General features: G+C 53.5%; 2 protein-coding genes across 2 annotated transcripts; both read right to left on the reverse strand.

The window, feature by feature from the left end:
• Nucleotides 1–1,281: 1,281 nt before the first annotated feature.
• LOC135307267 (uncharacterized) lies at nt 1,282–5,258 on the reverse strand. The gene is made up of 6 exons (XM_064431846.1): nt 4,407–5,258; nt 3,825–3,902; nt 3,621–3,713; nt 2,848–2,973; nt 2,334–2,484; nt 1,282–2,193 (listed from the first exon to the last, which is right to left on the reverse strand). Exons 1-6 carry the CDS (start codon nt 4,798–4,800, stop codon nt 1,830–1,832), a joined length of 1,206 nt encoding a protein of 401 aa, XP_064287916.1. The 5' UTR covers nt 4,801–5,258; the 3' UTR covers nt 1,282–1,829.
• A 3,469-nt stretch (nt 5,259–8,727) lies between these two features.
• On the reverse strand, nt 8,728–12,702 carry LOC135307268 (uncharacterized). Its single transcript, XM_064431847.1, has 6 exons — nt 11,853–12,702; nt 11,271–11,348; nt 11,067–11,159; nt 10,294–10,419; nt 9,780–9,930; nt 8,728–9,639 (listed from the first exon to the last, which is right to left on the reverse strand). The coding sequence occupies exons 1-6, from the start codon at nt 11,941–11,943 to the stop codon at nt 9,276–9,278; spliced, it is 903 nt and encodes a 300-aa protein (XP_064287917.1). The 5' UTR covers nt 11,944–12,702; the 3' UTR covers nt 8,728–9,275.
• Nucleotides 12,703–13,203: the final 501 nt, after the last annotated feature.

Here is a 13,203-nt window from a genome sequence, read left to right on the forward strand (position 1 = left end):
TATCATTAAACCAAAGTTTGCTCCATTTGGCCTTTCTGTCTGTATGAAATCCCCGAGGCAGTGTTCATTACATTTCCTTGGTGTTGCACACACGGCATTTGCCCTGAGAGAGCAATGGGGGCACATGAGTCCCCCCCAGGCCCAGCCCCTGGCTCAGCTGGCAGCACTTCCAGAGGCGTGTCCCCATTACTGCCAATGAAATCATGGTGGAGCTTCCTCCTTTGATTCCTGAACATCTCAGCTGGGAGTGGCTGGGGAGGCTTTGCTGAATTCAATGCACTGGATCTAAAGGAGTGCTCTTGTCTCACTGTACTTGCTGGGATAAAAGTAGTGGGTTGAGGCCTGTGGTGATCGGCGGAAAAAATGCGGCACTCAATGGGAGTGATCAGCAAATCTCAAAACTTTATTGGTAGGCACATACATTTATATTGGTGTTAATGAGGCCAATACATATTGCAAAAGGTGAGCTCATTATTGGTTAGTTACTTATCAGCTAACTACACCTACCTTAGCATTCTTGTGGCTACTATGTTGCAGCTGTCCACATCTTTTCTTCATATTTCTAACTAACCATCCTCTCCCCCATCCTGATGTTGCACCAAGGGCTCAGTGCCCTTGCCAGGTTTGGACACTGTCCACTGACTCTTATCCTCATCTCCTTCTTGCTTAACTAACGGTATTATATCAGTGTGACCTTTGTCAACTAGCTAGCTGTTCACAAAATCCTCCACAAAAGTTCTCTGTTCTATTCCAGCTCTGGGCTTTTTTCCCATACTGCGTGCGACAAGACTGTAATTTTTATTATAATTATAGTCGCTGTTATCCATCTAATTTTTAAGAAGGCTCCTGTGATTGATAGGACATTCCTTCCCCTCTCACACAGCCCGGCTCCAGCTTTCTGCTCCTTGATGCTCCTCTCTTGAAGCTCTTCAGGGAGGGACTGCCACGACCTAAGTCACCACCTCGGGTCTCTTGATGTGCTCACTGCTGGACAGCCATCCCTCGCAGAACATCTTTCCCTCTCTGCCCAGACCTTCCTGATTCAGGGCAGCATCCCAAATGAGCTCCCAGAGAAGTTTCTGCATGTCACTGCTAGCCAGCGTGTCCCCGTGCTGGTGCAGGAAAGCTTTGTGAACGGCCACTGCTGGGAAAGCAGGCTGAGGTGGCACAAGCAGCTCCTGCACTGCAGTGCAAGTTTCTCAGAGCTCCTGTCACAGCCCCAGCCCTGCTCCCAGCTCTGTGCATTCTACCCCAACAGAAACAGCCACACCAGGCAAGAACTTACTGCTTTTGGAAAAATATTTATTTATCAAGATCAAGAAAACAATAATTGTCTGCTAATACCAAGTATCACTATCACTAAATGTACCACTATCACAAAAACAATCACCATCCTCCAATATTAACTATCACTATCGCTAATACAATCATTGTCCTCTAATATCAAATAACGCTATCATTAAAACAATCACTATCCTCTAATATTAACTATCACTATCATTAAAACAACCACCACCCTCTAATATCAAGTATCCCTATCACTATCACTAAAAGAATCACTACCACTATCACTATTTATGACTATCACTATCACTAATACAATCACCCTCCTCTAATATCAAGTAACGCTATCATTGAAACAATCACTATCCCCTAATATTAACTAACGCTATCATTAAAACCATCACTATCCTCTAATATTAACTATCACTATCATTAAAACAACCACCACCCTCTAATATCAAGTGTCCCTATCACTATCACTAAAAGAATCACTACCACTATCACTATTTATGGCTATCACTATCACTAACCATCTATCACTATCACTAATCTTCATCCTCTAACAGATAGTAGTCCTGCAGGTATTGGTAGGAGGGCCAAGAGGATGCTGTGGGCTGAGGTGACTCCAGGGAAATCCAGTGGTCCCGTGAAGAGGTGTTGTCAGCCAGAGCACAGAAGGAGCAGGTGGGCAGAGGTGACGGGTCTGCGCTCATGTTCTTGTGCAGCTGGGCGAGCTCTGCTGCAAAGAGCTCAGGAAACAGGCGGCAGCTGTCCCTGAACCCGTTGCCTTGGGCTCTCTCGCTGCTTCCCGCTCCTTCTCCTGACTCTGCTTCACCTCTAGGCTGACCACAGCTTTCCCAGGAAGAGTCCCAGTCCTGTCCTGTTGCCTCTTTGTCCTCCTGGCTCCTCCTGTAGAAACAGATTTCCAAGAAGACTCCTCACAGATAGGAATTTGGAGCACAGTTTCCTCAGAGCCCTGCTAGGAGCCGCCTGGGCGCTCCTGCATGCTGCAAAGACTTCCTTGCCAATGGCAGCAATTAATAACTCACCTGTCTCTCTTCAGCAGCTGATGCATGACTAGATAGCCAGACACTGCCCCAAGCAGAAGCAAAGCTGAGGCTGCTACTGTCCCTACTAGGATGTAGTACTTGCTCGGGTCACAGTGTCCAGCAGTCTGGGCTTTTTGCCCACCGGATGACCCTGGCAGGAGAAGAGACAATGCAAGAGTCAGCGTTTGTGCTCTGCACTAGGCATAACCCCACAGTGTGCTTCAGCTGCCCAAGGACTGGCACTGCTAGTGGATCAGAACTGACATCTGATGTTGTCTTCAGAGATGGCTTCCTCTGGCTCTGGTGTCTTAGCATCAGGGACCAAGAGGGATCCCATCAAGCTCTCATGCACAAGAGCCCAGTGTGTGCCAGGGAGCAGCACTGCCCCATCTACTCCTCCGGGCTGCAGGCCCGGGCTGCGTGCTGGGCACCTGCAATTCACCCATGGAGAGCACTGCAGGGATACAGCAGAAATGCTGCTCTTTGCCCAAGACAGCATCTAGCAAGCACTCACCTGAATATTCCTCAGGCTCAGCAAGTGTCCTGGTGTCCTCTATTGGTTCTCTTTTTTCATGTGAGCCTGGCACACTGTCACTTTCTTCCACAGCTAAGGTCTCCGGCACAGTCTCAGAATCTGTCTCTTCAGAAAAACAAAACATTGCACACATTAACCAGAAGCCACTGCCCCTCAGCACAAGCACGGTACCATGGCCTGGGCATTCCGGCAAGCGGCGCTGACGAGGCCGCTGTCCCCCCCAAGACAGGAGGAATCGACAGCTGGATTTTCTGCAGTGCAACAAGAAGTGCAGACCCAAACCAGCCAAGACTTAACCAAATGACCCACAGAAGGAGTACCTTCAGGTTCCCCCTCACCCTTGGACTCCAGCTTCAACCCGTCCCTGAGCCTGAGCTTTGCAAGGGGCAGCCAAGGCTTGCTCTGATGTCATTGCTGCCTCCATGCTGTGCTGAGCGTGTGGCGAACCCAAATTCAGCACTGGCCTTTGCCCAACATCTGGATGCCAATGTCTGCACAGAGCAGCCCTGGCCAGGAATGCTGCAACTGCAGCAGCAGCTGGAGAAGCCCCTGGCAGTCATCTGGAAGAACAGCTGCGAGCGGAGGCTGTGCTGGACCATCTCTAGGGCTCCCTGCAGGAGCTGTGAAATGGAGTGGGCCTGCAGCAGGACTCTGACTGAGTGCTTCTGCCTGTCCAGGATACAGCACATGCCTACAGGAAGCAAAAGCTCAGCTTCCCGGCTGCCAGGGTTAACAGAGTGGGATATACTAACCAGATGGGGCTTCATGCAAGGCTGCCAGGAGCTCCTCTGGAACATCCGGCAATCCTTCAGGGAACTCTTCAGGAACCTTGTCATCCTTCATCCCTATTGTTAGATTTACAAAAGCACGTTAACCTATGACGGTATTTTTCTCGTGAATAAAACAGGGAAAAGGGGCGCTCCTTTTTGTGAAGGCAGGACAGACTGACTACTCACGCTTGAGGTACCAGCTCGGAGTCAGCACGGTATCTGCCCCTCGCTCAGGGGCTGAAAGAGCACTCTCTGTGTCCACAACTACAAGCAAACACCCACAAGAAGTTACCATCACGTGCACTGCCCTCATGGGCACACCTCAAGGCCTGGATGTGGAAGGCACTGCTAGGGCACGCTCAAGCAGGTCTGCATCCTCACAGCTGCAGGGGGGTCTGGCTGCCCTTGGGACACTGAGCTGGCAGCTCCCACATGAAGGGAAAAGCCGTGGCGTGCCCACACGATCTGTGTGCGGGTCAGCCCTGGAGCCGGGCCAGAAGGCTGGACACCCAGAGCGGAGGGACGGACAGCCACTGCTGAGTGATGGAGAACTGGTGCTGAGCTTCCGGGCCTGGCCCGACCCTCCCCACATCCTTGCTCCTTAGGAAGCTCTCTCCATGCTGCACCCTAAAGCAGCTGCAGCCCCTCACACCTCCCCTGGAGCCTCTGCCCCTCTGCCTGCCCCGTGCTGCCTTCCTGGCTCAGCCATCCCTGCTCCCGGCCCCGCTGCTGCCAGCCAGGGCTGTGTGCTGGCCCCTGCCTGCCTACCTGCTCCCTGCCCAGCTGCTGGAGCACTCTGGCCATTCTGGGCTGGCAGGGCCACGAGAAAGAGCAGCAGGAGGTAGCGGCTCAGGTCCATGATCCCCCCTGCTAGCAACACTCTGCTGCTGCTGCTGCTGCTGCTGCTGCTGCTGCTGCTGCTGCTGCTGCTGCTGCAGTGTTGCCCAGAGCGAGCACTGAAGAGCACAGTGGGGCTCTGGAACCTGACATCAAACAGAGCTCTGTGACCTCTAACAAAGTGATGGCTGTGAAGGCCCCAATGTACGCCCACGTTGCCTGTGAATTCCTGCACCTCCCCTCTACTGAATTTCCTTCTTCTGCACAGGAATGGAAGGAGCCAAATGGAGAAGGGCTGGAGTATTTTGGAGGCAGCATTGTGCATGGGAATGCAGAGGCACTCATGTCTTATTCCTCAGAAATTCCCTAGAAGAAGACCTGGATGAAGGCTGCTGTAAAAAGCCCAAATTCAAGAGTGTTTCTTTGGTAGTATTTTTGTCTGAAAGAATTGTGGCAAAAACCTGCTTTTCCCATGACTTCTGCTACACTTTCATGACCTTTGATGGCAGCACTGCTTCCATCCTCCACTGTCACCCAAACATGGCTGTGCAGTGCTGACGCATCTCCCCCGCCAGCCTGGTTTACTCCCTTTTCCACTTCCAATGCTACTTAAAGCTCTCTCAAGGAGCCCTGCTAACTCTGGAGCCAAGAGCCTTTTTCCCTTTCAGGCAGATGTAGCCCATGTGCCACCATCAGGCCTGCTGTCCTGTAGAGTAACCCACGGTCAAACTCCCACACTGTTGCTGGGAACACCAGGCTGCCGCCTATTCACCTCTAGAGCCTTCCTGGGTCTGGCTCACTGCACGTGGGGGAAGAAAATACCACATGTGCCCCAGATCCCTCAAGCAGTCATCCAGAGCCCCTGAGCTCCCTCTGCCTTGTCCTCGGACACCATCAGGCACCGCCACGGGACACACACAAATGTCTTGGTTGCTGCAGATATCAGGTAACACTGCTGGCCTTTTAGCCGAGCAGCTCTTCTGGCAAATAAATATGCATGACTTATGTGTGCCAGGCAACCTACGCTCAGAAGCTCTTGGACAGCCTTCTAGAGCACCTTTGGTACGGTTGTCCCTGAAGCACCACTTAAGCCCCAGGTGTTTCCAGCTGCAAGCAAAGAGGCACTGACAGATTTCCACCCCTCGGGTCTCTCTCCAAGGCTCGTAAGAGTCCTATGCAGCTGACAAGCTGCAGAAACTCGGCCCATGGCATCCTCTGGAATCAAGCACACATCACTGCCCACCGTGAAGGCCGCAGCCCATAATGAGCAGAGGGCCAGAGCAGGCTGGAGGGTGTCTTGGTGACATCTCCTTCCTACGTAGGACCCAGGCAGGCTGCCCAGCTGCCTCGGCCTTGGCTCTGAGCGCCATCTCGGGCCCTCCATTCCTGCCCCAGGGGAGGCACTGATGAACACGGCCCTCCTTTTTTCCTTAAGGGGCCACACGCCCAGGCTCTCCCTTACCGCGCTCCGCGCCACTGTGCTGCTCGGCAGCCCGTCACCAGCTGCGGCACCAGTGTCCCCAGAGCTCCTGTGCTGCTGCTGAAGCCGCCCGCGGCGTGTGGCCCGGCGGGGCGGCAGCGCTGCCCGCAGCCCGCGGCCTCCTCGTCCCCTGCTGCTGCCATTGCGCACGGGGCCCTGAGGGGCGGGCACGGAGCTGCGGGGCTGGGCCGGCCCCGCTTGCCGGGCCTCAGCCCCAGCTGCTGCCGCTGGCTCGCAGCGACCACTGCAGCAGGAAAACACCTCGGGGTTTACTGGAGTGCATACAAAAACTGCCCCTGGGCTTCTCCTTGTGTGTTGCTCTAGCCAATTGCCAGTCCCTTGCTTGCCCGCTATAGCCCTGTTCTTTGCCACTCGCTCTCTATTTTGTTGTCCCTGCAAAGCTTCTTCAACAGTCTCCATCCCGCCCCAGCCCAGCGTTCGCTCTCTCCTGCTCCCTCCTGCTCATTCTGCGTCTCTTCCTCTGTCCCTGCTGCCCCTTCCCGCAGCTCCAGCCCCGTTCCCTGGCCCTCTTTTCCTCCCCTTGTCTCTCCGTTCTGCTACCTGCCCCTTTCTTGGCTCCGCTCCCTGGGCCATGCTCGCTTCAGACTCCCAGGCGAACTGCCCCGGCAGCCGCTCTCTGCAGCCGGGACACGGCGGGGAGCTCTCCTGCGGCGGCACGACAGCGGCCAATGGGGCCCGGCACCGGCGCCTCGGCCCTCACGCCGGAGCGGGGCCGCTCCGAGGCAGCGGCGGCAGCTGGAGCTGCGGCCCGGGAAGCGGGGCCGGCACAGCCCCACAGCCCCGGGCCCGCCCCTCCCGGCCCCAGTGGCAGAGAGCAGGGATGAGGTGGCAAACCAAGGCACTGGCCACTGGACAGAGCAACACACAAGGCAAATGCCAGTCACGCTTTTTGCCGGACCCCATTGAATCCAGAGCTCTTTTGCTGCTGCAGTGGCATGTCAGCTCCCTCAGAAGCAGCCGAGGCATTTCAGAAAGGGCACTGCAGGGCATGAGCGTGCATATGTCCCACAGTTCTCAGTTGTGCATCTGGAAGGCTGCAAGTGTGGGTGTCTATATGAGAAGAGTTTGTGAGGCTTGCTTCAAGGCTTGAGGCACAGCTCTCTTCTGAACAGAGCCTTGGGCTGCCCTCTCAGGAGGTGGCTATCTCAGAGCTGCTGCTATCTCAGAGAGGCCCATGAGAGACAGCGCAGAGGCGCAGCTGGAGCTGCTGTGGAGAGCAGAGGAGAGGAACAAGGGTGAGGAGCTCAGTGGTTCCTCTTCATCACTTCAAAGGGAAGAGCATTGTCTTGGGACAGTCTTTACCGCCCGAGCAAGAAGTAGAAGGACCCCCCCAAAAGCCCACTGTCCAGAGATGCCTTCAAGCATCTCTCTGGCAATTGCTGCCGGCAATATCCTCCCCACACACTGCAGGCAACAGTCAGCCTCAACAGCAGCTGTGCTGCGTTCCTTGGACAGCAGCTTTGCTGCACTCACACCTCCAGCTTTGGCTGCAGATGGCCCAGCTGGAGCGGGCATGGGCAAAGGCCTGCAGGACCACCGTCAGTCGGACTCGTGAGCCCAGGACAGCAGTTCCCTGGCATGCTGGTTTCTTGCAGTGCCTCGCTTTCTTCATCTGAGACAGGCACTCCGTCACTTCTTTCCACCTGGAAGGCCTTCCTACATTCCATCACTTGAGAAATCCAGCAGGAAATACCCCCATCTATATTGCCTGAGTCTTAATCTCCCTGAACTAAAAGTTAAGTCAAGTCCAAAAACAGGAATAAATGAGCCTGCATCTGCCACACTCGCTCAAGCAAAAGATCACATCAAAGTTTGTGGTAATCGGCGGAAGAAATGCGGCACTCAATATGAGTGATCAGCAAATCTCAAAACTTTATTGGTAGGCACATACATTTATATTGGTGTTAATGAGGCCAATACATATTGCAAAAGGTGAGCTCATTATTGGTTAGTTACTTATCAGCTAACTACACCTACCTTAGCATTCTTGTGGCTACTATGTTGCAGCTGTCCACATCTTTTCTTCATATTTCTAACTAACCATCCTCTCCCCCATCCTGATGTTGCACCAAGGGCTCAGTGCCCTTGCCAGGTTTGGACACTGTCCGCTGACTCCTATCCTCATCTCCTTCTTGCTTAACTAACGGTATTATATCAGTGTGACCTTTGTCAACTAGCTAGCTGTTCACAAAATCCTCCACAAGAGTTCTCTGTTCTATTCCAGCTCTGGGCTTTTTTCCCATACTGCGTGCGACAAGACTGTAATTTTTATTATAATTATAGTCGCTGTTATCCATCTAATTTTTAAGAAGGCTCCTGTGATTGATAGGACATTCCTTCCCCTCTCACACAGCCCGGCTCCAGCTTTCTGCTCCTTGATGCTCCTCTCTTGAAGCTCTTCGGGGAGGGACTGCCACGACCTAAGTCACCACCTCGGGTCTCTTGATGTGCTCACTGCTGGACAGCCATCCCTCGCAGAACATCTTTCCCTCTCTGCCCAGACCTTCCTGATTCAGGGCAGCATCCCAAATGAGCTCCCAGAGAAGTTTCTGCATGTCACTGCTAGCCAGCGTGTCCCCGTGCTGGTGCAGGAAAGCTTTGTGAACGGCCACTGCTGGGAAAGCAGGCTGAGGTGGCACAAGCAGCTCCTGCACTGCAGTGCAAGTTTCTCAGAGCTCCTGTCACAGCCCCAGCCCTGCTCCCAGCTCTGTGCATTCTACCCCAACAGAAACAGCCACACCAGGCAAGAACTTACTGCTTTTGGAAAAATATTTATTTATCAAGATCAAGAAAACAATAATTGTCTGCTAATACCAAGTATCACTATCACTAAATGTACCACTATCACAAAAACAATCACCATCCTCCAATATTAACTATCACTATCACTAATACAATCATTGTCCTCTAATATCAAATAACGCTATCATTAAAACAATCACTATCCTCTAATATTAACTATCACTATCATTAAAACAACCACCACCCTCTAATATCAAGTATCCCTATCACTATCACTAAAAGAATCACTACCACTATCACTATTTATGACTATCACTATCACTAATACAATCACCCTCCTCTAATATCAAGTAACGCTATCATTGAAACAATCACTATCCCCTAATATTAACTAACGCTATCATTAAAACCATCACTATCCTCTAATATTAACTATCACTATCATTAAAACAACCACCACCCTCTAATATCAAGTGTCCCTATCACTATCACTAAAAGAATCACTACCACTATCACTATTTATGGCTATCACTATCACTAACCATCTATCACTATCACTAATCTTCATCCTCTAACAGATAGTAGTCCTGCAGGTATTGGTAGGAGGGCCAAGAGGATGCTGTGGGCTGAGGTGACTCCAGGGAAATCCAGTGGTCCCGTGAAGAGGTGTTGTCAGCCAGAGCACAGAAGGAGCAGGTGGGCAGAGGTGACGGGTCTGCGCTCATGTTCTTGTGCAGCTGGGTGAGCTCTGCTGCAAAGAGCTCAGGAAACAGGCGGCAGCTGTCCCTGAACCCGTTGCCTTGGGCTCTCTCGCTGCTTCCCGCTCCTTCTCCTGACTCTGCTTCACCTCTAGGCTGACCACAGCTTTCCCAGGAAGAGTCCCAGTCCTGTCCTGTTGCCTCTTTGTCCTCCTGGCTCCTCCTGTAGAAACAGATTTCCAAGAAGACTCCTCACAGATAGGAATTTGGAGCACAGTTTCCTCAGAGCCCTGCTAGGAGCCGCCTGGGCGCTCCTGCATGCTGCAAAGACTTCCTTGCCAATGGCAGCAATTAATAACTCACCTGTCTCTCTTCAGCAGCTGATGCATGACTAGATAGCCAGACACTGCCCCAAGCAGAAGCAAAGCTGAGGCTGCTACTGTCCCTACTAGGATGTAGTACTTGCTCGGGTCACAGTGTCCAGCAGTCTGGGCTTTTTGCCCACCGGATGACCCTGGCAGGAGAAGAGACAATGCAAGAGTCAGCGTTTGTGCTCTGCACTAGGCATAACCCCACAGTGTGCTTCAGCTGCCCAAGGACTGGCACTGCTAGTGGATCAGAACTGACATCTGATGTTGTCTTCAGAGATGGCTTCCTCTGGCTCTGGTGTCTTAGCATCAGGGACCAAGAGGGATCCCATCAAGCTCTCATGCACAAGAGCCCAGTGTGTGCCAGGGAGCAGCACTGCCCCATCTACTCCTCCGGGCTGCAGGCCCGGGCTGCGTGCTGGGCACCTGCAATTCACCCATGGAGAGCACTGCAGGGATACAGCAGAAATGCTGCTCTTTGCCCAAGACAGCATCTAGCAAGCACTCACCTGAATATTCCTCAGGCTCAGCAAGTGTCCTGGTGTCCTCTATTGGTTCTCTTTTTTCATGTGAGCCTGGCACACTGTCACTTTCTTCCACAGCTAAGGTCTCCGGCACAGTCTCAGAATCTGTCTCTTCAGAAAAACAAAACATTGCACACATTAACCAGAAGCCACTGCCCCTCAGCACAAGCACGGTACCATGGCCTGGGCATTCCGGCAAGCGGCGCTGACGAGGCCGCTGTCCCCCCCAAGACAGGAGGAATCGACAGCTGGATTTTCTGCAGTGCAACAAGAAGTGCAGACCCAAACCAGCCAAGACTTAACCAAATGACCCACAGAAGGAGTACCTTCAGGTTCCCCCTCACCCTTGGACTCCAGCTTCAACCCGTCCCTGAGCCTGAGCTTTGCAAGGGGCAGCCAAGGCTTGCTCTGATGTCATTGCTGCCTCCATGCTGTGCTGAGCGTGTGGCGAACCCAAATTCAGCACTGGCCTTTGCCCAACATCTGGATGCCAATGTCTGCACAGAGCAGCCCTGGCCAGGAATGCTGCAACTGCAGCAGCAGCTGGAGAAGCCCCTGGCAGTCATCTGGAAGAACAGCTGCGAGCGGAGGCTGTGCTGGACCATCTCTAGGGCTCCCTGCAGGAGCTGTGAAATGGAGTGGGCCTGCAGCAGGACTCTGACTGAGTGCTTCTGCCTGTCCAGGATACAGCACATGCCTACAGGAAGCAAAAGCTCAGCTTCCCGGCTGCCAGGGTTAACAGAGTGGGATATACTAACCAGATGGGGCTTCATGCAAGGCTGCCAGGAGCTCCTCTGGAACATCCGGCAATCCTTCAGGGAACTCTTCAGGAACCTTGTCATCCTTCATCCCTATTGTTAGATTTACAAAAGCACGTTAACCTATGACGGTATTTTTCTCGTGAATAAAACAGGGAAAAGGGGCGCTCCTTTTTGTGAAGGCAGGACAGACTGACTACTCACGCTTGAGGTACCAGCTCGGAGTCAGCACGGTATCTGCCCCTCGCTCAGGGGCTGAAAGAGCACTCTCTGTGTCCACAACTACAAGCAAACACCCACAAGAAGTTACCATCACGTGCACTGCCCTCATGGGCACACCTCAAGGCCTGGATGTGGAAGGCACTGCTAGGGCACGCTCAAGCAGGTCTGCATCCTCACAGCTGCAGGGGGGTCTGGCTGCCCTTGGGACACTGAGCTGGCAGCTCCCACATGAAGGGAAAAGCCGTGGCGTGCCCACACGATCTGTGTGCGGGTCAGCCCTGGAGCCGGGCCAGAAGGCTGGACACCCAGAGCGGAGGGACGGACAGCCACTGCTGAGTGATGGAGAACTGGTGCTGAGCTTCCGGGCCTGGCCCGACCCTCCCCACATCCTTGCTCCTTAGGAAGCTCTCTCCATGCTGCACCCTAAAGCAGCTGCAGCCCCTCACACCTCCCCTGGAGCCTCTGCCCCTCTGCCTGCCCCGTGCTGCCTTCCTGGCTCAGCCATCCCTGCTCCCGGCCCCGCTGCTGCCAGCCAGGGCTGTGTGCTGGCCCCTGCCTGCCTACCTGCTCCCTGCCCAGCTGCTGGAGCACTCTGGCCATTCTGGGCTGGCAGGGCCACGAGAAAGAGCAGCAGGAGGTAGCGGCTCAGGTCCATGATCCCCCCTGCTAGCAACACTCTGCTGCTGCTGCTGCTGCTGCTGCTGCTGCTGCTGCTGCTGCTGCTGCTGCAGTGTTGCCCAGAGCGAGCACTGAAGAGCACAGTGGGGCTCTGGAACCTGACATCAAACAGAGCTCTGTGACCTCAGAACAAAGTGATGGCTGTGAAGGCCCCAATGTACGCCCACGTTGCCTGTGAATTCCTGCACCTCCCCTCTACTGAATTTCCTTCTTCTGCACAAGAATGGAAGAAGCCAAATGGAGAAGGGCTGGAGTATTTTGGAGGCAGCATTGTGCATGGGAATGCAGAGGCACTCATGTCTTATTCCTCAGAAATTCCCTAGAAGAAGACCTGGATGAAGGCTGCTGTAAAAAGCCCAAATTCAAGAGTGTTTCTTTGGTAGTATTTTTGTCTGAAAGAATTGTGGCAAAAACCTGCTTTTCCCATGACTTCTGCTACACTTTCATGACCTTTGATGGCAGCACTGCTTCCATCCTCCACTGTCACCCAAACATGGCTGTGCAGTGCTGACGCATCTCCCCCGCCAGCCTGGTTTACTCCCTTTTCCACTTCCAATGCTACTTAAAGCTCTCTCAAGGAGCCCTGCTAACTCTGGAGCCAAGAGCCTTTTTCCCTTTCAGGCAGATGTAGCCCATGTGCCACCATCAGGCCTGCTGTCCTGTAGAGTAACCCACGGTCAAACTCCCACACTGTTGCTGGGAACACCAGGCTGCCGCCTATTCACCTCTAGAGCCTTCCTGGGTCTGGCTCACTGCACGTGGGGGAAGAAAATACCACATGTGCCCCAGATCCCTCAAGCAGTCATCCAGAGCCCCTGAGCTCCCTCTGCCTTGTCCTCGGACACCATCAGGCACCGCCACGGGACACACACAAATGTCTTGGTTGCTGCAGATATCAGGTAACACTGCTGGCCTTTTAGCCGAGCAGCTCTTCTGGCAAATAAATATGCATGACTTATGTGTGCCAGGCAACCTACGCTCAGAAGCTCTTGGACAGCCTTCTAGAGCACCTTTGGTACGGTTGTCCCTGAAGCACCACTTAAGCCCCAGGTGTTTCCAGCTGCAAGCAAAGAGGCACTGACAGATTTCCACCCCTCGGGTCTCTCTCCAAGGCTCGTAAGAGTCCTATGCAGCTGACAAGCTGCAGAAACTCGGCCCATGGCATCCTCTGGAATCAAGCACACATCACTGCCCACCGTGAAGGCCGCAGCCCATAATGAGCAGAGGGCCAGAGCAG

The sequence above is a fragment of the Passer domesticus genome, chromosome 9 (genome assembly GCF_036417665.1).
Source record: "Passer domesticus isolate bPasDom1 chromosome 9, bPasDom1.hap1, whole genome shotgun sequence".
Classification (NCBI taxonomy): domain Eukaryota; kingdom Metazoa; phylum Chordata; class Aves; order Passeriformes; family Passeridae; genus Passer; species Passer domesticus.